Here is a 24,091-nt window from a genome sequence, read left to right as displayed (position 1 = left end):
GTAGTAAAGGAGTTTTGCTATTTAGGGAGTAAAATAACTGATGATGGTCAAAGTAGAGAAGATATAAAATGTAGACTGGCAATGGCAAGGAAATCGTTTCTGAAGAAGAGAAATTTGTTAACATCGAGTATAGATTTAAGTGTCAGGAAGTCGTTTCTGAAAGTATTTGTATGGAGTGTAGCCATGTATGGAAGTGAAACATGGACGATAAATAGTTTGGACAAGAAGAGAATAGAGGCTTTCGAAATGTGATGCTACAGAAGAATGCTGAAGATAAGGTGGGTAGATCACGTAACTAATGAGGAGGTATTGAATAGTATTGGGGAGAAGAGAAGTTTGTGGCACAACTTGACTAGAAGAAGGGATCGGTTGGTAGGACATGTTTTGAGGCATCAAGGGATCACAAATTTAGCATTGGAGGGCAGCGTGGAGGGTAAAAATCGTAGAGGGAGACCAAGAGATCAATGCACTAAGCAGATTCAGAAGGATGTAGGTTGCAGTAGGTACTGGGAGATGAAGAGGCTAGCACAGGATAGAGTGGCATGGAGAGCTGCATCAAACAAGTCTCAGGACTGAAGATCACAACAACAACAACAACGACTGCTCGCCGATTGGACAGCGGAGGTTCAGCAGTCTCAGCATAAAGGCTTTCCACAGGGCTGGTGTAAAAAGCTCCAGACACTCAACGTAATCCACGGTGGTGGATAGAGTCGAGACACCGAAGAATAGACGGCCGAGCAGAGGAGTAGACTATGCTTCCATAGTGCAATTTCGAGCGCACTAAGGTGCGATAGAGGCGGAGAAGGACCACTCGGTCCGCTCCCCAGGAGGTACCATTCAGGACACGGAGGGTGTTGAGGGATCGCAGACAGCGAGCCGAAAGATAGGAAACGTGGGAGGACCAGCACAGTTTTCTGTCAAACATAAGACCCAAGAATTTAGCGACATCTGAAAACGGAAGGTTGACAGGACCTAGATGTAAGGAGGGCGAAAGAAACTCTGTACGTCACCAAAAATTAACACAAACGGTCTTACTGGGAGAAAAACGGAAGCCAGTTTCGATGCTCCAAGAGTGGAGGCGATCGAGACATCCTTGAAGACGTCGTTCAAGAAGGCTGGTCGGTTGAGAGCTGTAGTAGATCGCAAAATCGTCCACAAAGAGGGAGCCCGAGACATCAGGAAGGAGACAATCCATAATTGGATTTATGGCAATGGCAAACAGTACAACACTCAGCACGGAGCCCTGGGGTACCCCGTTTTCTTGGGAGAAAGTACGGGAGAGAGTAGTGTTCACCCGCACCCTAAATGTGCGCTCTGCCATAAATTCGCCAAGAAAAAGGGGCAGCCGACCTCGAAAGCCCCAAGAGAACAGTGTGCGGAGGATGCCTGTCCTCCAACACGTATCGTATGCTCTCTCCAGATCAAAAAATATTGCTACCGTTTGGCGTTTCCGGAGAAAATTGTTCATGATATAAGTGGAGAGAGCAACAAGATGGTCAACTGCAGAATGATGCTTTCGGAATCTGCATTGGGCAGGTGTTAAAAGACTGCGGGATTCCAGCCACCACGCTAAACGGTAATTCACCATACGCTCCAAAACCTTACAGACACTACTCGTGAGAGAAATGGGGCGGTAGCTAGAGGGGAGATGTTTGTCCTTTCCAGGTTTCGGAACAGGAACGACGATAGCTTCCCGCCATCGTCTGGGGAAAGTACTGCCGGTCCAAATTCGATTATAAAGGCGAAGTAGATCACGCAGACTATGGGTTGATAAATGCAGCAACATTTGGACGTGGATACCATCCGGTCCTGGGGCGGAGGAGCGAGAAGAAGAGAGTGCATGTTGGAGTTCCCGCATGGAGAAAACAGTATTGTAGCTTTCGCGATTTTGAGAGGAGAAAGCAAGAGGTCGCACTTCCGCTGCACGTTTCTTCGGGAGAAACGCTGGCGGGTAATTTGAGGAACTCGAAATCTCAGCAAAGTGCTGACCCAATGAGTTAGAAATTGCGACGGGGTCCGCTAATGTATCATGCGCGACAGTGAGCCCAGAGACCGGGGAGAAACTAGGCGCGCCTGAGAACCGTCGAAGCCGACTCCAAACTTCCGAGGAGGGAGTGAAGGTGTTAAATGAGCTGATAAAGAATTTCTAGCTTGCCTTCTTGCTATCGCGGATGACACGACGGCATCGCGCACGGAACTGCTTATAGCAGATACAGTTTGCCAAAGTAGGATGGTGGCGGAAAACGCGGAGAGCACGTCGCCGCTCACGTATTGCATCACGGCATGCCTCATTCCACCAAGGAACTGGGGGGCGCCGGGGCAATTCGGAGGTGCGTGGTATTGAATGTTCCGCAGCTGCAAGAATAACGTTGGTAATATGTGTGACCTCATCGTCGACGCTGGGAAAGGGACGGTCATCGAATGTCACTAGAGACGAAAAAAGTGTCCAATCAGCTTGGGCAAACTTCCAGCGTCGCGGGCGCATATATGGCAGTTGAGGCTGCAGTCTAAGGACACATGGAAAGTGGTCACTCGAGTGTGTATCATCAAGGGCGAACCATTCGAAGCGCCGAGCTACCAGAACAGTACCGACCGAAAGGTCCAAATGAGAGAAATTTGTCATGGAGGCAGACAAAAATGTAGGGACCCCAGTGTTGAGGCAAACTAGATCTGCTTGGTGGAAGACGTCTAGCAATAGTGAGCCACGTGGACAAGGATGTGGAGATCCCCAAAGCGGGTGGTGGGCATTGAAGTCCCCAACCAGCAAATAGGGGGGTGGAAGCTGACCAAGAAGATGAAGGAGATCAGCTCGTGCCATTGGTGTGGACGATGGAATGTATACAGTACAAAGAGAGAACGTGTATCCAGAAAGGGAAAGACGGACTGCGACAGCTTGGAAGGAAGTATTTAAGTGGATTGGGTGATAATGGAGAGTATCATGGAGAAGAATCATGAGTCCTCTATGGGCTGGAGTGCCTTCAACAGAGGGGAGATCAAATCGGACGGACTGAAAATGGGGGAGAACAAAGCGGTCATGGGGACGCAGCTTTGTTTCCTGAAGACAGAAGATGACCGGCGAGTAGGATCGTAAGAGGATCGACAATTCATCCCGATTGGCTCGAATGCCGCGGATATTCCAGTGGATAATGGACATACGGTGAACAGAAAATGGAGGAATGTGACCAAAGTTGCTGTCAACTCAATGACTGCTCAGAGCTTGCGACCGACAGCATGGAATGGCATTCAGCCGAAGGCAGAAGATCCTGATCCATAGGTTGTTCTGGAGCAGCTCCTACCACCAGCGATCGGTGACACAGAAGACGGCCGAGAGCGATTTCCGCCAGGTGGTGCTGTAGATGGGACACGCCTTGGCGGAGAAGGAGATGAACTGGGTTTCTTATTAGCCTTTTTGGAATTATGATGTTTAGAAGAAGGAGGAACCGATGGTGGTGAAGTTGCCGTACGTAAAAACTCGGCACGAGTATGCTCTTTCTTCGAAGACTTGGTGTCTGACTTTTGGGCTCGAGATTTAGCAGAACCCGACGAAGGGTGAGCCAGAGTGTGGGCAAGCGAAAGTGGTGAGGTTGAACGGGCGATCTTTGCGCTGGCCGATCTGATGACCGTGGCACTAAAGGAGAGGTCGCAAGTCTGCGTGGCCACCTCCTTTGTTGGCCGAGGAGAAGCACGGACAGTGCTGTATTTTCCTGTCTGAGGCACGTGGGCTGTCGACTGGCGAATAATTTTCGAGCAACAAAGGTCGACACCTTTTCCTTCACTCTGATTTCGTCCTTAAAAACGGGGCAATCTCGAGAGGAAGCAGCGTGGTCAACCATACAGTTGATGCAGCGAGGGGATGGAGGGGGACAAGCACCCTCATGGGCATCCTTCCCACACGTAACACATTTGGCCAGATTGGAACAGGACTGGCTTGTGTGATTGAACCGCTGACACCAATAGCAACGCGTAGGGTTTGGGACGTAAGGGCGAACGGAAATTATCTCATAGCCTGCTTTGATTTTCGATGGGAGTTGAACTTTGTCAAATGTCAAGAAGACAGTGCGGGTTGGAATGATGTTCGTGTCAACCCTTTTCATAACTCTATGAACAGCCGTTACGCCCTGGTCAGACAGGTAGTGCTGAATTTCTTCGTCAGACAATCCATTGAGGGAGCGTGTATAAACGACTCCACGTGAGGAATTTAAAGTACGGTGCGGTTCCACCCGGACAGGGAAGGTGTGTAGTAGTGAGGTACGCAGCAATTTTTGTGCCTGGAGGGCACTGACTGTTTCTAACAACAGGGTGCCATTCCGTAATCTGGAACAAGACTTTACAGGACCTGCAATTGCGTCGACACCTTTCTGAATAATGAAAGGGTTGACCGTGGAGAAGTCGTGACCTTCGTCAGACCGAGAAACAACAAGGAACTGTGGCAACAATGGAAGAACTGTCTGTGACTGAGACTCAGTGAACTTACGCTTGTGAGCAGACATAGTGGAAGGTGAGGAAACCATTGCGGAAGAATCCCCCATGATTACCGGCATCTCCGATGGCGCGCTCCTCCCTTGTGGGGGCCCTCTCTGAGGGCACTCCCGCCTTAGGTGATTGTTCACACCTCAGGTCACACCTCCCGACAAACGGACGGAGGGACCAATCGGCACTTTCGGAAGGTATCAGCTCGGGTAATCACCCCTCCCTGGGCCTGGCTGTTACCAGGGGGTACGTACGTGGCCTACCTGTCTACCCGGGGCGGGGAATTACACGTTACCCCGTCACCGGCTACACATGGAAGTGCGTGGGTCGGCCTTCAGACACGCACAGGGAGGAAAAAGGAGAAAGGGAAAGGAAAGAAGAGGGGCACAAACCATACTCCCAGACGTAGGCACAAACCATACTCCCAGAGGGGGAGAAAGGGAAGGAAAGAGCCAGAGGAGAGGGGGGGGGGGCGCGAAGATGGGGGGGTCGGGGAAGGATGAGGAAAGGGAAGGTATGCGGCCCGGAAAGGAAGGAGAGCCACATTAGCTCGGGGTCCCGTACTCGCTACGCACGTATCCACAAAAGAGTTGTGGACCCCCTGGGGGGTGTTTGGACAGTGTTGTGTGGTCCAAGGCATGGTCTGTCTTGGCACAACTCAGTATGTCTCAGCTTTGTTTGGTGCTTGTAGGAATTGCACAATACATCATTTAGCAGTGCGATGTGATACCATTTCTCATAGCATTTGGTGTGGCATTTTTTGATTGACACAACTTTCTTCAGCATGGCAGAATTGTGGTGTCGGCACTGTTTATATCTTACTATTTGTTCCTGGTACCAATGAAGTTTACAGATCCATGGCTACTTGCACAGAAGAAGGGAGTCTAGTGATCTATCATCACTTGCCCTGAAAAATTAATGAGCATCACAGAAGACAAGGATGAGAATTCTCAAAATCTATTGTGCATTCACATAACTGATGCATGTAACGTATTTGCTATGGAGCAGTGTTACAACACTGTGGAGAAAGAATTAAACATTTAACTGACAATGAAAGGGCAAAAAATTACACAACTATATACAATTTGTATGGGATTTATCGTGTTCTATATCAAGAAGCACTTTGTGCTGAATTTTCAGACATGGAACATATGACAAAATTAGTGGTACAAATAGTAAATTTTCTAACATTGTGGGTATTATTATACCGTCAGTTGGCAACAGGTTTTTATTTTATTTATTTATTTTTTTTTTTTTTGGGACTGAGTGAAGAAGTATGGAGACATTACAGATTGCTGTGAAATATGTTGATTAAGTCATGGGGTGTAACAGGAAGGATTTTTTGAATTAAGACTCACTATTGTCGAATTTCTCAAAAAAAGAAAAGCAGGATAAAAAATTAAAATGTCTGGAATGGATTGCAGACAAAGCATTTTAAGTGGACTTTACTGCACACTGCCCACAGTAACACATTGCATAGTGATAAACAATTTATTTTTAATTTCATGGGGACACATTAAAAGAAAATGGCATTGTGGAAGGGACAACTTCTGTATAATAATAATAATAATAATAATAATAATACTGCCCACTATCCTAAGATCACTGACGTTTAAGAAACCACGAATTTTGAAGAATTCACTGTGGTGTTGCAAGAATTATAAGAATAGTTTTCTAAAGATTTTGAGGACACTACCAATTTTACACCTGTTTTGGAGGTCATTTGTCATTTCAGTTGAGAGTGCATATATCATAACATTAACCTGAAAAAATTCGTAAAGAGCCACAACTAATACACAGTGCATAATAGTAGTTAACTGACCACTAAGAACAAAAAGGAAATGAATTAAAGTACAGTGTGAAAACATACTTAGGTTAAGGAGAAAACGTCATACATATACACTACTGGCCATTAAAATTGCTACACCAAGAAGAAATGCAGATGATAAACGGGTATTCATTGGACAAATATATTATACTAGAACTGACATGTGATTACATTTTGGGTGCATAGATCCTGAGAAATCAGTACCCACAACAACCAACTCTGGCCGTAATAACAGCCTTGATATGCTTGGGCATTGAGTCAAACAGAGCTTGGATGGCGTGTACAGGTACATCTGCCCATGCAGCTTCAACACGATACCACAGTTCATCAAGAACACTGACTGGCATATTGTGATGAGCCAGTTGCTCGGTCACCATTGACCAGATGTTTTGAATTGGTGAGAGATCTGGAGAATGTGTTGGCCAGGGCAGCAGTCATACATTTTCTGTATCCAGAAAGGCCCGTACAGGACCTGCAACACGCGGTCGTGCACTATCCTGCTGAAATGTAGGGTTTCGCAGGGATCGAATGAAGGGTAGAGCCATGGGTCGTAATACATCTGAAATGTAACATCCACTGTTCAACATGCCATCAATGCGAACAAGAGGTGACCAAGACGTGTAACCAATGGCAGCCCATACCATCATGCCGGGTGATACACCAGTATGGCAATGACGAATACACGCTTCCAATATGTGTTCACCGCGATGTCGCCAAACACAGATGCGACCATCATGATGCTGTAAACAGAACCTGGATTCATCTGAAAAAATGACGTTTCGCCATTAGTGCACCCAGGTTCGTCGTTGAGTACACCATCGCAGGTGCTCCTGTCTGTGATGTAGCGTCAAGGGTAACCGCAGCCATGGTCTCCGAGCTGATAGTCCATGCTGCTGCAAACGTCGTCGAACTGTTCGTGTAGATGGTTGTTATCTTGGAAACATCCCCATCTGCTGAATCAGGGATCGAGACATGGCTGCACGATCCATTACAACCATGCGGATAAGATGCCTGTCATCTTGACTGCTAGTGAGACGAGGCCGTTGGGATCCAGCACGGCATTCCCTATTACCCTCCTGAACCCACCGATTCCATATTCTGCTAACAGTCATTGGATCTCGACCAACGCAAGCAGCAATGTTGCGGTACGATAAACCGCAATCACGATAGGCTACAACACGACCTTTATCAAAGTCGGAAACATGATGGTACGCATTTCTCCTCCTTACACGAGGCATCATAACAACGTTTCACCAGGCAATGCCGATCAACTGCTGTTTGTGAATGAGAAATCGGTTGGAAACTTTCCTCATGTCAGCAACTTTTAGGTGTCGCCACTGGCGCCAACCTTGTGTGAATCCTCTGAAGAGCTAGTCATTTGCATATCATAGCATCTTATTCCTGTCGGTTAAATTTCGCATCTGTAGCACGTCATCTTCGTGGTGTAGCAATTTTAATGGCCAGTAGTGTATAAGGAGTCAAATACCTCGTCCATAAGACAATCAATGCAAAACTGAATCAACACAGTGGCTGCACCATCAGGAAGACAACTAGGCCACCAGATAGCAGTACTGGTGAGCATTAATACTTATGACATAAATAAAATTATTATAATCCCATAAAGACAAAGAGACAACCTGGAGGTTGTGAATAATTACGGAACAAATGTACATCAAATCAAAAATCATAAAATAACAACTACCTTAAACACAAAATCAAATATCAAGTTGTAGGGAAGGGGTGCCAATAGGAGACTGCCAGGTAAAGGTGGGGAAGGCCAGTCTATGAGCCAGTATAATGAATAAGCTCTCTACTACAAAGCACTTAAGATTAAAATAGATATACAGACATTAACTGCCTGTACACTGCATCAAGCACAGGAAATACATTCACAATTTTTTTACTTTTTTATATGTACTTTTACAACATAGGCTTCATAAGCAACACTGGTCATTAGTGTAGAATGCTGTCACTGAATAGCAGGAATTCCAGTACATCACAATGACATAAAGTGAACATATGATCGTAAATCTGCCAGGGACCATCCAGGTGCGGGAAGCTGAGGCTGGAGAGACGGGAGGGGGGGTTAGGGGCAGCAGGATATGTCACGGAGGAAATTGACAAATGGCACATATAAATAAAATAATGACATATGTAGGTAGAATTGCAAAACACGATTATTTTTTTCATATACAGAGTAGGATACAGACCACTGGGTTAAATAATTACATAGAAATAATTCAACATAGCTTTCATAGGCAACACTGGTCATTAATGTAAACTAACAATATTATGGTGGACGGAATTACAGGATACAATAATCAAGAGCGTACAATAGTTACAAATAGAGTGTGGATCATGGGTTGCAACACTGGTCATTAATGTAAACTAGTAATATTAGGGTACAGCATACAATAACAATGGACTGATAGCATACAATAACAATGGACTGATGGAAATCAAACAAATATAAACAGATATATGGTAGAATTGTAGAAACATGACCATACTTTAATGTACAAAAAGTAATCACATAGGATAAAGACCACTGGGTTACAAAATTACATAGGAATAATTTGACATAGGTTTCATAGGAAACACTTGTCATTAACGTGAACTGACAACCTTATAGTACAGCATACAACGACGACATATACAATTGCGTGACATAGACAACTGTATTCACTTTGTGTCACTGCTACTGTATGTTGTACTATAAGGTTGTTAGTTTAAAGTAATGATCAGTGTTGTCTATGAATCTATGTGGAACTATTTAAATGAGATTATTTAACCCAATGGTTTTTATCCTACGGGGTTAATTTCTGTGCATAGATATATGATCATGTTCCTGCAATTCTACCTACAAATTTTGTTATTTTATTTACATCTGTCATTTGTCAACTTCCTTCCCAACAGTTCACACTGCCCACTCCCCTGCCCTCTCCCCAGCCTCAGCTTCCCTCATCTGGATGATCCCTGGCATATTTATGTTTGTATGTTCACTTTACGTCATTGATATTGTGCAGCATAATTCCCATCATTCAGTGATGTCATTTTATACTATTGACCAGTGTTGCTGATGAAGTCTACACCACGAAAATATAAAAAAATAAGAATAAAAAATTAAAAATATATTTCCACTGCTTGATGGTATGCACATGTTGTCAATCTTTTGCATTTACCTCCAGGTCATATCTTCATCTTCCTGGGACTATAATAATTTTATTTATATCATAAGTATTAATGCTCACCAGTACTGCTGCCACCTGGTGGCCTAGTTGTCTTCCTGAATGGTGCAGGTGTTGTATTGATTCAGTTTTGCACTGTCTTATGGACACAATATTTGACTCCACACCTATGTATGACATGTTCTCCTTAACCTAGGTGCATTTTCACATTGTACCTTTATTTATTTCCTGTTTGTTCTTGGTGGTCAGTTAACTACTATCAGGTTGGTGCAAAAGTTCGCAGCATTTTTGTTTTGCATGTTGGTATTCCGGTTGCTATGGGTTTATTTGTCAATTGTAATTTTTTATTTGTAGTTCACTGTTGTTATCTGAGTTTATACATTGTCATTTGGTGATAGTGAGTGGAGCTATAGACGCTAGAAAATAGTGTGCCAAGTGAAGAAATCAGAACATTTCTAATATATTCTTCTGTTCGAGTCCAAATCAAATCAAGTAGGGGGGGGGGGGGGGGGTAACAGCAACAGAGGCAGCCAGAAACATTTCTGCTGTCTATGGGGATAATGCCATTGGACTGAGAATGACAAGAAAATTGTTTTCTCATTTTGAGGAGGATCATTTTGACATTAGTGATTCTCCACATTCAGGAAGACCTTCGAGGTTTGATGATGGTTTAAATGCATTACTCCACAATGATCCACGTCAGTGTACTCCAGAACTGGCAGATGTGATGAACTGTGATCATTCCACCAATGTACAACATTTGCTTGCAATGGGGAAGGTTCAAAATTCGGGTGTATGGGTACAGCTTGCTCGAAGCCAAAATCACAAAAATCAGTGGATGGGCATGCGTGCACCTCTGGTTGCACATCATCAACTGGCTCATGAAAATCAAAGACCATCAACCCCCTGTAGCATTACTAGTGATGAGAAATGGTGTCTTCCAGCTCCCATAAGGAAAAGAAAGGAATGGATGAGCCCAAACAATGCAACAAAAGATAACGTTATGCATCTGGTGAAATGGTGACGGTGTGGTGTTCGAGTTGCTTCCCGAATGTAACCATCACTGCTGACATTTATTGTCAAAAACTGAGACGTTTTGCAGACACAATACAAGAACAACAACTAGGTAGATTACGTGAAGTGATGCTACTCCGTGATAATGCCGACCAGCATTCTGCTGGACTGACAAAAAACACCATACAGGATTTGGGATGGGAATTCATTCCACACCCACTGTACTCACCTGAACTTGTGCTCTCAGATGTTCACCTCTTCCAATATCTATCCAACAACTTTCAAGGCACTTCCTTTCTGGATGAAAATGTGCTTCGAATGTGGCTTCGCCTCAAAATCACAGTTCCAGAATCGAAAAGTTACCTGTTGGTAGACTGTTGTAAATTGTGAGGGAGAATATAAGACTGATGACTAAAGTCTCTGTAGTATGTACCTGTTGTGTTTCTTAACCGTATGGAAAAACACTACGAACTTATGCACCAACCCAGTACTATGCACTATGTATTATCTGTAGCCCTGTACCGATTTTTTACTATTAATCTGATGTTGTTGTTCATCACCTAGTTGTAAGCAACAAATTGTTGCTAAGAATTTATAGCAATATTATGAAATTTACATCAAAGCAGCAAGAGAAATCTTAAACATGATTTCCTACTAAAGTACAACCACTCATCTCGTCAGACAAAGCATATTTACTCTGCAAATTGTGTCAAACATATTATGGATGTGATTGTCTGAAACCACCCATGGCAATAGAATAATGCAGTTGTGTCAAAATTATTCCTCCAATTATCACTCAGAACCTGCAGAATGTCAACAATAAAAAGATCATAACAATTTACATTCAGTTGTGCAGCAGCAGCATTGACAGTGAGCTTATGTTCTCAGAATGTCAAAATGCGCTATGAATTCTAGTGACGAGGCTGATGATACTGTATATAAGGAAACCAGTGAAGATGCTATAGATTTCGGAAGTAACAATGGCAGTTCTGAGGAAAGCTTCAGGGACAGCGGTAAAGAACCGAACGAAGATTATGGATTTGCAAGCTGTCATGTATGGAATGAAATTCATGTAAGTAATTTTTCTCCTGCACCGCCAGTTTTCCCTTTTACTTCAACCTTAAGATTAAAAGAAATTTAGATACAAATGCTGCACCACTTGAGTATTTTGAAATATTTCTGACAATACGCTGATTTGTATTATAGTAACAGAAACTACTAAGTAGACATACCAGGAAATCCCCAAATTCTCCAAAAATATGAATTGTAGCTCAAAGAAGTGGCTGGATGTCAGTAAAAATGAAATGAAGGTTCTCATTGATATTTTGTTACTACCAATTATACTCAATTTACCTAAAAAGAATGGTACTGATCCAAAAATGAAACAAATTGTGTTCCAATTATTTTGAAAGTCATGCCACAAAAAAGATACAGATTAATTAGTAAATACTGGCACTTTTTGGGTAATTCCACTTGCAACCAAAATATCCATCCACATCCAAAGTTATGTAAGTTTTTTATTATTATTCATAGGAAGACTTGGCTGGAAACAGTATACGATCTTGCTTTGTTATAAAATTGTTTGTCCTGTGTGAATCACATCTTTATTAAATACAGAACTCTTTACTTTATGTAGGCAAAAGTACGCCATACTTGGATAAGTGCGAGGAATGCCCCATGTCTAGCAAAACTGTTTTACATCTAATGGATTCTCTATTAGACAAAGGCCAATGTGTAACAACTGACAATTTTTACACATCACCTGAACTTACCAATTATTTGCAACAATGAAGAACACATACCTACAGAGCTCTTTGAGTGAATAGAAAGATCGACCAACCATTTTTGCAGCCATAAACCTTAAATAGGGGAAATCAGAGGTTTCCCATCATCCTAAAATGGCAAGACAAAAAACAATCTCGAGCACTAAACATAACCCATCATTGCGTATAATACAAACAAAAAGGAGTGACGAAATAAGGACGCCTTAACTGATAACGATACAATTGGTGGTGTTGACAGAGCTGATCAGGAATTTTCTTATTAGGAGAACACACAGAAACAGCAGGAGGAGGGAGGAAAAAAAGAAGCACTGCAAAGAAATTATCTGAATGGGATGGAAATCAGCAGATGTGATGTACATGTACAGAAAAACAAATAATTACAGTTTCAGAAAAATTGGATATTTATTCCAGAGAAAAAGCTTCACAAATTGAGCAAGTCAATAACAGATTGGTCCACTTCTGGCCCTTATGCAAGCAACTATTTGTCTTGGTACTGACTGATAAAGTTGTTGGATATCCTGCCAAGTTCTGTCCAGTTGGCACGTTAGATCATCACAATCCCATGCTGGTTGGAGTGCCCTGCCCGTAATGCTCCCAACATTCTCAACTGGGGAGAGATCCGGCGACTTTGCTGGCCAAGTACAGAAACAGACAATAGAAACAATCGGCATCTTTTTGATCAGTCTCCATTCAGTACATTTATTATATTACAAATAAATTTAAAAATTAAGAAAACTTTTTTGAATTTAGATGGAAGTAATTTTCGATAAATACGTAAATGCAGACAAGGAGATCCATGTATAACAACACTCATAGAAAGGCACTTCATATAACACATACTTCAGAATCCAGTAAAACACGAACCATGTAGAAGATGTGCTGCATGCTGTTTCCAAAAAGAGATGCTAATGGGAAAAAAATATGGAAAAAAAAACAAGAACCTGGTGCAGAGAAGGCGATGTGGGCTTACGTAGGGAACCTTACTTCATGCTTTACCACACTCGGAAAAGCTTTCAATAAGTTTCTTCTGTGTTTATAACATTGAACACGATTTTCACGTTTCCCGCATTATGTAAGATAAATATCAATTAAAACTCACTTTTCTTGTTACATTCCTTTAGTACTATCCTTATGACTGTTCTAATTATTGAATAAAAATGCACTGTGATTTTATAATGCAAAATCAGAAAATCGCCCATGGTTAAAAGTATTTAACAAAATCCCTAATCAGAGCTTTGACCACCTTTCATTGTGTCCTGAAATGAGGAACATCCTTTCTACCTCTTACAAAGTGGTATTTCACTGCCCATGCAATCTACAAAATATCCTGATCAATCCTTATGCCCAACATATTCCGAATCCCTCACCATATGGGTCATATAACTGTGGAAGAGACAGATGCAGTACCAGGCCTATGCACCAACCCAGCAGCACATACTTTTCCAGTCCCATCACAGGTGTATTTTACCATATCGGGACACATAACAGCCTGCAAAAGCAGTTCAGCCACATACCAATTCTGATGTAGCTTATGCAAAGCCTTTTACGTGGGTGTGATTACCAACCAGCGGACCACCTGAACGAATGGTCAACTGAGACTAACAGAAAAGTTGACCATCCAGTGGTAAACATGCTCCAAAATACAACATGCAGAATGGCTTCAACTGCTGCTTCACAGCCCATGCCATCTGGATCATCACCTTCAATACCGTCTTTTCTGAATCATGTTGAACTTAACTGGCCGGAGATAGTGGTCATGTGTGTGCCAGGTGTGCTTACTTGTGCGAATGTTTGTGTGTGTTTCTTTCTTTGTTTCTTTTTTTTTTTTCAGAAATGATGAAAGCTTTGGCTGAAAACTCAATGTGTAATGTCTTTTCACTTTGCCTGTCTGCAACTAAACATGCCATATTTATGGTGAGTAGCACTTTATTGTTTTCATAATGTCATTGATATTTCAGTCAGAACATTGTTTCATTACATTGATATTACCTTTTCTTCTTTGGGGACCACAGTAAAATATGTCTTTTAATGACATGATTACTACAAATATTAGCCAGCTACATTGCTCTGTAAATTGGTTTTATTTTTTATTTTATAAATCATTCACGAAGAGCCCATCTGGCATATTGCCACCATCAGGTGCTCTGGTAAATAAGTAAGCAAGCAATGGTCTTAATACAATGGTCTGTAGCTATGATCAGAAAATGTATTATACATCATTAGGTGTTTTTACCTTACATGTTGCTGTCATGTCCCGTCTTTTTTAGAAATACTACTTTTTCCTTACATGTACACTGGAGATGTGTATCCGATTTTGGTTGGTTTCCATGTATGCTGTTTTTCTGACAGTTTGGGTGACAGTGGATTAGCAATATTACCTGTTTGCATAGTTACCATTATAAATAACTGATGAGTGGAAACTCAGTTTTTTCTATTATATTTTAGGTTTGGTTCCAATTATGTTTTTGTCTGGAATTTGTTCTTGTATTATTAGAGATTTTTATTTTATATCTTTATTTTTTCATAATAATTTTGTTATTGTCTATGATTTATGCTGGTGTTATGTCTTTGTTTTATACTTTTGTATTGTTATTGCTGTTATTATGGATATGCGGTATTTAACATCTCCAATTTATTACTTTACTCGTTACCTCGATGTATAACGTGAATAAAGTTTTCTATGTATTTTTTGTGCTTTAGGTCGGTTTGTTCATTCAGTTAATTCGTAGGGTTGCTGTATGCATGTGAATATATCTCTGTTTCCTCAAGGATGTTCATCAATGTCCCATTCTGCGCAATATGGAGGATTTCTAGTGCTTTGTTTATAGGTTGTACGTCATGTTTTTCTGTTTGAAGATGTTGAAAAAAAGTGCATGGATTCTTTTCATTTCCTCTGGTGTGCTCTTTACCTCTAATTTTGAATGTTCTAATGGTATGACCTATGTAGAATTTGTGGCACGTGTTACACGAAATTTTGTAAATTCCGGGTTTTCTGTGTATGGGAATTTTCAATCTGCCTTTGTGGATTTTGTGCTTGAGGCTTTATGTGTTTTGATATGCAAAGGCAATATAGGTTTCATTGAGTAATTTGTTAATTTTGTTCGAGATGTTTCCTAGATAAGTTGTGGTTATGTATTTTTTCTCTTCTTTTTCGTCTGGTTGTGTTTCATTGTAGTGTAATTGTGTTACAATTTTGGGGTCATCGTTGTTTTGCTGGATAACGTATTCTAAGATTTTTATTTCCTCCTGAATTGCTTCCTCTCCTAGTTGTAAATTTATTAACCTGTTAAGCAATGTATGGAAGAACGCAAGTTTGTGGGCTTTTATTATCAATGATTTTGGATGACATGAGTGTACATAAGCAATAAATGCATTCCAAATGAAAATGAAATTATGGCAAGCACAAGTAAACGCAAACATTTTTTTTTTTTTTTTTTTTTTTTTTTTTCATTTCAATACATTAGCCAAAGTTAATCCTAAAGACCGAATAAAATATATTGGCATACTTTTTGATTTGGTGGAAGAATTTGAAAACTGATTTCCCCTTTCACAAACAATACAGATAAGTAGCCAAAATATTTTCAGATGAAATGTGTAGAGTTGCAGTCTGACATCCAACTAAAAGAAAAATTTGATCTTTTATCTTCGTTGGACTTATTCAAATCATACCTATCAAGGGATAAATATCCCTTGCTGCACAGTCATACATCACATATATCATCTTTGTTTGGAAGCACACATGTTTGTAAACATTTATTTTCAAGAGTAAAGCACACAGAGACTATTGTGCACAATTTCTGACTTTGGAAATTCACCACTTTGTGCTCCTGCCAGAAACTCTAAATACCACGGCAATAAACAAATGAGAGCTAGGATATATCACTGCAATGCCTCCCTCGATATGGTTTGTATATGAAACCATTTAGCATCAACAATGGCTGCTTGAGGACTGTGTTGAACAAGCAAGTGGATCAGTGGATGTTCCAAGTAATCCTGCCATGTTCCTTACCATACCCAAAAAGGCTACATTTTGTTGCCTGGAACATGTGTCCATTGCAATCTGAAGCACTTTTTATTTCAGGACAATATAAGTCAACGAAATGGTATCTGTGTACCTGCATAATGCACAGCGGACTGCACCAGTTGCCCCAGATACGATTACACCTGACACAGCACTTGAGTGGTGAGCTGACACTGTGGACATGTATGTTCCATTAGGGTCAGCGAACAAGTTGACAATTATTCTTTAATATGGTCGCATTCTATGGTTCAGTGCCTATCAATTACTCTTACAATCTTATGTTATCTAATGACTGCACATATGCAACATTGTCATACCAGAATGACTTGCACAGGTTCAAACATCACGGTACGACAAATGATGCATACAACCCTCTATATCAGAGAGAGAGAGAGAGAGAGAGAGAGAGAGAGAGAGAGAGAGAGAGAGGGGGGGGGGGGGGAGGGGTGAATTTATTTAATATGGATACAGTACGATTCAAGTCATAGTACTCCCATGGACAAGGTCAACATATTGCTTTGGATCTGCAGCTCCTACGTTTATGTTTACTTCTGTACATGTGTTACACTCTTACACTTTCTTTTAGTCATGTTTATTAAATTCACTGTGCTGCTGCTCATTGTATATGTCAAGCCCCTTGCACAAGAATGAGGACTTTCAGGCACTGTTCCCTCTCACCCTGGAGTGATGGAATGCTACAATGTGAATTAATTATACTTACCAATAAGACATTTTATTGAAGTGTTCTGTGAATTTAGTCAAGTTAGGGCTGCGTTCTTCATTTTGTTCTTGTGCCCATATTAGGACTTCAGGTATTTCAATTTTCATAAATAAATTAGAATCTAACAGTGTCATCTGTTCAGCAATTTGTTCAGATTTGAAATCCAGCAGAGTGGCTTGTCTGGAATGGAAAACAAGCACATATTCAAAAACAGAAAAGTACTGTGACAAATGAATATTGAAACTGCCCTTACTTATTTAATATTAACCAGTCTAAGTAATATGTGGGGTAGTGTGTGCAGAAATATGAAAGAAGTCAACTGAATCTTGAGTAACAATGTTCAGTTTTTTATTTGTGTGCCTACCAACAGCTCAACCAACATAATAAACAAGAACAAAATACATTTGAATGAAGAAGCAAGACAGAGAAATATGAACTTCAAGTTTTCCAAGCATATATGACGTTCTGAACTCACAGGAATGCAGATGGGTAAATTAATCTAAACTCAGTGACATTTCAAGTTACTCAAATAAGAGAGAAGACGGTTATACACTGCTTGATGTTGAAGCCTTCAGTCATATGTAATACAAAATTAAAGACAAACTGCAGCAAGAGTTTGTGTCTACAACATTCAAAGAAGCTCTTTCAAGCAGAACAATCCAGATGAAATGCCTGGTGAAATTAGTTCTGAAATCTTTATCTTGTAATATTGGAATCAAATGATTACCAATGTCAATGCAGCTTGACACTGTGAGGTGTAAACACAGAGGAAAATTTAAGAAAATGTAACTAAAGTGGTATAAAATTGAATGGCTTGCTCCAAATTACATTCATTTATCATCTCCAGCAATAGGATGGTTCTGTTTAGCTTCAGGAACTATTTGAAAATGACAATTCCACATGCACAAAGTCAGTCTATAATTATGTCAGTGAAGGTGACGAGAGTGACGTCTAGTACCTCACAGTTGCCATACGTAGTTTCATAAATAGCTTCATCCCAATTTGACAAATGGTGACAGCTGCAGAACATGAAGTGGTATGGGGATGAATAAGACAGGTGTTGCAGCTGGGAAAAGTTGTGGTATATGTCTCTCTCTCTCTATGAATTGTCACACTGACTACAATATCTACACGTAACATTAGAAAGTGGAACATGCATATGAAATCAGTTTTTTGGAGGGCATATGGAAGACTTTGATCCTATTTGAAATTTTTTGGTGAGGTGAACTCTAGCTGAATTGGTGACCACATAAAATTTGAACTGTTTTTCAGTAGCACTCAGGTATTCTGGAATCTTGTGAAGTCAGTCTGGAGCAAAACAATGAATTCAGAGGCACGAAAGCTTTACCCAGTTGCTTTCATCACTTTAGAATGTTATGAGGATGCTCAGAGACTCTAAATAGGAATAAATAGAAGAAAAATAGCGAAAGAGCGTTGTTTGAAAGTAGAGAAGCAATACTTAAGTGCCGTTCCATGCCAAGTGGTCTAGAGGTTCCTGCATGACCACCATGGATTATGATAAAATTTTATGTGAACATTTCCCAATAAACACTGGTAAAGTTTAACGATTACCAATTCTATACTTACAGAGCTATAGTAATTTCTTTGACTACATAGTGCAGCTTTCAACAAAGCACCTGAGTTTTCGGCAACATTGAGACATCACATCTCTGCAATATCTTCTTGAATGAAACAAAACTAGACCATCTAGTACAACTTTTCACATCATCTTAAGTGAAATAATTTTTAAAAAGATCTTATGAGCTATTTTCATACAGGTCATTTGAAGCAAAATCGGCTGAAAAAAATAGACACTTGAAAACAATGTTATGTTTAGTTTTCTGTACCTCTGGAAGTAACTGTGTGATGAACATGAAACTTTGCATGTAGTAACTTACCAATACAAGGTCCTCAAATATACAATTTTATTCTGCTACTGCTTTCCAACACCTTACAAATTGAAGGCAAAGCTGACAAATTTTGTAAATCAGCCCAAAACAGATTAAACTAAACTAACTAAACTCCATCCGAACAGGCCTTGGAAGGCCCAACAGGACCGGCCGCCCGCCATGTCATCCTCAGTCTACAGGCGTCACTGGATGCGGATATGGAGGAGCATGTGGTCAGCACACCACTCTCCTGGCCATATGTCAGTTTACGAGACTGGAGCCACTACTTCTCAATCAAGTAGCTCCTCAGTTTGTCTCACAAGGGCAGAGTGCACCCCACTTGCCAACAGCACTCGGAAGACTGGATGGTCACCCATCCAAGTGCTAGCCCATCCCAACAGTGCTTAACTTTGGTGATCTAACAGGAACCGGTGTTACCACTGCAGAAAGGCATTTGGCCCCCAAAACAGATACCCACTTTAAAAAAAAGTTTGCTGCTAACTCTTTTAAACTATTTTCATTTGAAAGATCATGTTTTAAAGCATCTTAAAAACTAAATTTGATTTTGCAAAGTAAGCATATAAGACCCTAAAACACAACAAAATGGAGGTGCATTGAAAATACACCCTTAACATGCTGGTACTCAAATCAGACACCTTTTACTATGTTATATAATTGTTTAGTATTTTCTGAGGAAAGTAATATCAAAGGTCCTGATGCATTAAGAAGTGCCACTGATTATGAAGAACACAAAAAATTTCAAAAAAGAGGGTGCCTTTTGCTATGACTTATCATGGCATATTTCAGCTTGTTTTTCTGGAATAATAACTATAGAATTAAACTGGTTATAAAATTCAACATTTAACTGTGCATTACCAAGGTACTGGTGATCATGGTAGTAAAACTGTTGGACAACAGCTACAATACACATTGTATATAAACAAACTTCAAGTTTTACATTGTCACATTGTGAAATTTTGGTGACTTTTTTTTGGAAAGGGTTCATTGTTCATTTATTAGAGAATTTTTAGTATGTCTTTTTACTGTACAATACTATTGACATGCTAGTTTAATTCCGGTTCAAAGTATAGTATATTTTGTTTTCTCATAGCTTGCAGTGTATGTGGAACATTACTGAACTGATGAAAAATTTGTATAAAAGTGTTTTTATTGTCCCTGGTGGCTTAACCACTACTGATTTTTAAGTGAGAAAACCATCATCCCCATCGCCATAGGGACCACCACACTGGTAGCTGTACAACAGCAGCTACAGGTGGTTTTCTTTATCCCCGGTTTCCAAGGACCTGTTAATGATTTCTCTACACAAGACCTCAGGCTTCATGATAGATTTCTCTGTAAGCACCCAAAGTTGGAAGAGGTCTCTTTTATGATTCTAAGCTGATGTTTACACTTCAAGATACTTGAATTTTTTACGTGTTTCATTAATTTGCTAGCCAGATGGTGGTACAATAATGCAATGATACACTGTTCTGGAGGCCAGCACTTGTCACTCCTTGCTGGCCGATAAAATTAATTTTTCCATAAAAACATGTAGCATACTGTCCTGATTGGAGGTCTGATGTTAATATATCCCCTTCACTACTGTCTCTAATTTTGGCTGGAAAAGACGATGCATCATTTGAAACTCGGATGACCTGAATTATTGTTTCACAAAATGGCAAAAAATAATGAATGTGGGATACATGACAAAACTGTATTTTTACATATTCAATCAGCTCTTTCATAAATCATGCACAATCATTGCATCATGTTGCAGACAATGCACAAACTGTTAGCTTCACATGTCTCAGTAAATTCATGTTACTGGCCATGAAGGAGTGATAAGAACAATGCATCATTGCATTTATTCCAGCACAATCTGGCTGGCAGTATAGTTTTCCTCACAACCTCTGACAGATAAATGCATCATCAGGCTTGAGATCTTGTATAAAGAAACCCTTATCAGGCCCTTGGCAATCTGGGGTAAAGAAACCATCCTATGGATGCCGCTGCACAGCTAGCAGTGTGGTCCCTATGGGGATGCTGCTTTTTTCCAGTTTAAAAGAAAGTAGCAGTGGTTAAGCCACCAAAGGCCATAGAAACACATTAAAAACATTTTCATCAACTCACTTATGTTCTGCATAAACTGCAAACTTTGTGAACACAAAATATGCTATACTTTATACTGGAATTAAACTAGCACACTTCACAATAAAAAGACATACTAAAAATTCTCTAATACATGAATCCTTTCCAAAAAATGTTAGGCAGACTGCTGTGAACTTCACCAATACCTACACAATGTGACAATTTAAAACTTGAAGGCAGTTTATATACAATGTGTATTGTAGCTTTTGTCCAACAATTTTACTACCATAATCTCCAGTGCCTTGGTAACACACAGTTAAATTTCAAGTTTATAACTTGTTCGATTCTGCAGTTATTCCAGTGGAAAACCAGGCTGAAATATGTCATGATAACTCATGGCAAAAAATGTCCCTTTTTTGAAATTTTTCATGTTCTTCAGACTCAATCTCAGTTCCTAGTCATCATGACTTTTGACATTACCTTTCTTAGAGAGTACTAAACAATCGTAGAACATTGTAAAAGATAAGGATAAAAGCTGAAGAACTGAATTAAAATTTGTGCCACAAGGCCAGGACTCGAACCTGGGTCTCCTGCTTGCTAGGCTTATTCAAGTGACAGCATTGGCACAAATTTTAATTCATTTCTTCAGCTTCTGTCCTCATTGAAGATAAAGCTGAGACTCAATATGTCTCCAGTAAAATGTAATTCCATCAGATGAATAGTAAAAGATGTCAGATTTAATTTGAGTGCCAGTAGAATAATGACTGGAAAGCAGTAGAAGAATGAAATTTCTGATTCTAAAACCTTATATTGATAAATTATTACTTTCAAGTTTCAGGTTTATGCTGCTATTACTTCCTAACATATAAAAATCTAAACTTCACATTTTTTCTAGTGTCCATTCTTTCAGCTGACTTTGCTTCAAATCATACATATGAAAACTGCTTATAAAACACTTTTCTTGTTATTCCACTGAAGACAGCCCAAAACTTTGTACAGGGTCACCTAGTTTTGCTTCTTTATACAAAATATTGCTAGAGATAATACGCCTCAAATTTGTCGAAAACTCAGGGTTGCACTGTTAAAAGCTGCACTACGGGGTCAAACAAATTTCTGTTTCTTTGCTGAAAGTATTATAAAGGCGAAACTAAAACTATACCAATGTTTACTGGGAACACGCATCAATGTTCACACAAAATTTCAGCAAAATGCAGGATGGTCACACGGGAACTTTTTCTGAAATTAGACTACTTGGTAAGGTATGTCCCTTAATGCATATGGTGAAACATGCACCCAGCATCAAATAAAAAAAAAATGCCACATATAATAGTGCCTGAAACAAATTATTTCACATTACTCTGAAAACTGTAGAAATTTGTTACTAATGGTTCCCAGTAGTTATGATTATAAAAGATGAATTTCAAACCATTTCTGGATGATAGTATAGCATTTTGCTCTACCTAAATATTACACACATTTAAAAGTGAAACAAATGTAAATATTAGTGTTGTACTGATGTAATAACAGTGACTTAACAGCTGATTAAAATCTAACATCTCTGTGAAAAATGTAACAAAACTGACACAGGTCATATGCCACACATTATTATATTACCTTGTATACACATTGAGTGAAGACAGTAAGGTACTAGCACTGCTTTGCAGTTTCTTGGCATTGTATTTTTCTAGGATCTTAACGCGAAGAGCTTTCGCCATTGTGAGATCCCCACTACAAAGTAGTTGATAAACAAAATCCATCAGAGTTTTCAGCACCACATCATCAAGGTCTGAAATTCTGAGAAGGAAACATATATTACATTGATCTCATACTCAGAATTATGTGTTATTAAAGTATATAAAAAAGTTTAGATATATTAAAAAAGAAATTACAATTTTACAACAATAGTTCATCTAAATTCTCATCAGTGATGTAGATTTACAAACTAATCTGCAACAATGGACAACAAAAAATGTTTCATACAGAAAAGTTTCTCCAATCTTTCATCCCCCTTATTCATCACTGTGGGATGTCAGTGTTAATTTCATGTTTGCTTCTGAAACTACCTAATTTAATGAAAGTATCAGTTACAAAATATCAGCAGATTGTGGTCTCATGGTTAGCACTGCCGACTCTCGTTCACGGGGTCCCAGGTTTGATTCCCAGCTGGGTCAGGGATTTTCTCCACTCGGGACTGGGCGTGTGCGTATTGTCCTCATCACCATTTCATCACCACCAATGCGCAAGTCAACAAAGTGACATCAAATAAAGAGGCTTGCACTGGGCGACCAAGCCCCTCAAAATGGGATTTCTGGCCAAAAATACCACACACACATTTCATTTCATATCATTTATGAAACCACAAGTGAAAAAAAGCACCATACAGAATGGCATCACATACTGTGGTAATGTAGTCATTTCTTCTGCCCTGATCATAACAGTTTATTTATCATGGAAAGTATCTCTGGGAAGCATTTGGGAACTATTTTGATCCATAATGACTCAATAACCTCCCATAGTTCAAGGAGACTGCCAGAAGCAGGGTCCAAATCATGCACATCCCCTCTGACATAATCTCAGGTCTCCTGGACTTCTGTCACATGGCTGTGCAACCAGGATTGCACTCTCACTATCTATGAGATATTTGCCGTATCATCTTGACAGTATATGGAAACAGTGAGCTATGTTGAAAAGACAGATCTCAAATGGAGAAGTGAGTGAAACAAGATACTCAGCTTTGATACCAGATATGATGGGTTGTTTTTTTGGTTTTGTGGGGCACACAACTGTGGGGTCATCAGCACCTGTACAAAGTCTCAATTCATACACAGTCCAATTTCTACACAATCCAATCTAGACAATGTCACAAATGATGATGATGAAATGATGAGGACAACACAAACATCCAGTCCACAGGCAGAGAAAATCCCCAACCCAGACGGGAATCAAACCCGGGACCCCATGATCGAGAGGCAGCAACACTAGTCACTAGACCACAAGCTGTGGACGTGATGGGTTGTGAAAGGCCTGAGGCTTTCATCACTTCAGAAGTGGAATTTCTCATGCACTCAGCCCACTAATATAACTGTGT

The 24,091-nt window shown here is 40.1% G+C and overlaps 1 protein-coding gene across 6 annotated transcripts in view; it reads right to left on the bottom strand.

Annotated features, from left to right (window-relative positions):
• Window positions 1-24,091, bottom strand: part of LOC126248069 (guanine nucleotide-releasing factor 2) — a 463,467-nt gene that overhangs the window by 39,838 nt on the left and 399,538 nt on the right. For 5 of the 6 annotated variants that reach the window (XM_049948716.1, XM_049948717.1, XM_049948714.1 and 2 more), the window contains 2 exons: window positions 22,618-22,797; window positions 17,027-17,206 (listed from right to left, as the gene is read on the bottom strand). In XM_049948716.1, coding sequence (XP_049804673.1) covers window positions 17,027-17,206; window positions 22,618-22,797 — 360 coding nt within the window. Of the gene's footprint in view, window positions 1-12,661; window positions 12,916-17,026; window positions 17,207-22,617; window positions 22,798-24,091 lie in introns of those variants that run through there. The other variant, XM_049948720.1, reaches the window with a different exon arrangement.

Source organism: Schistocerca nitens, chromosome 3 (assembly GCF_023898315.1).
Source record: "Schistocerca nitens isolate TAMUIC-IGC-003100 chromosome 3, iqSchNite1.1, whole genome shotgun sequence".
Lineage (NCBI taxonomy): Eukaryota > Metazoa > Arthropoda > Insecta > Orthoptera > Acrididae > Schistocerca > Schistocerca nitens.
Note: the sequence above shows the minus strand (reverse complement) of the source record. Positions and strands in the feature narration are given on the sequence as shown.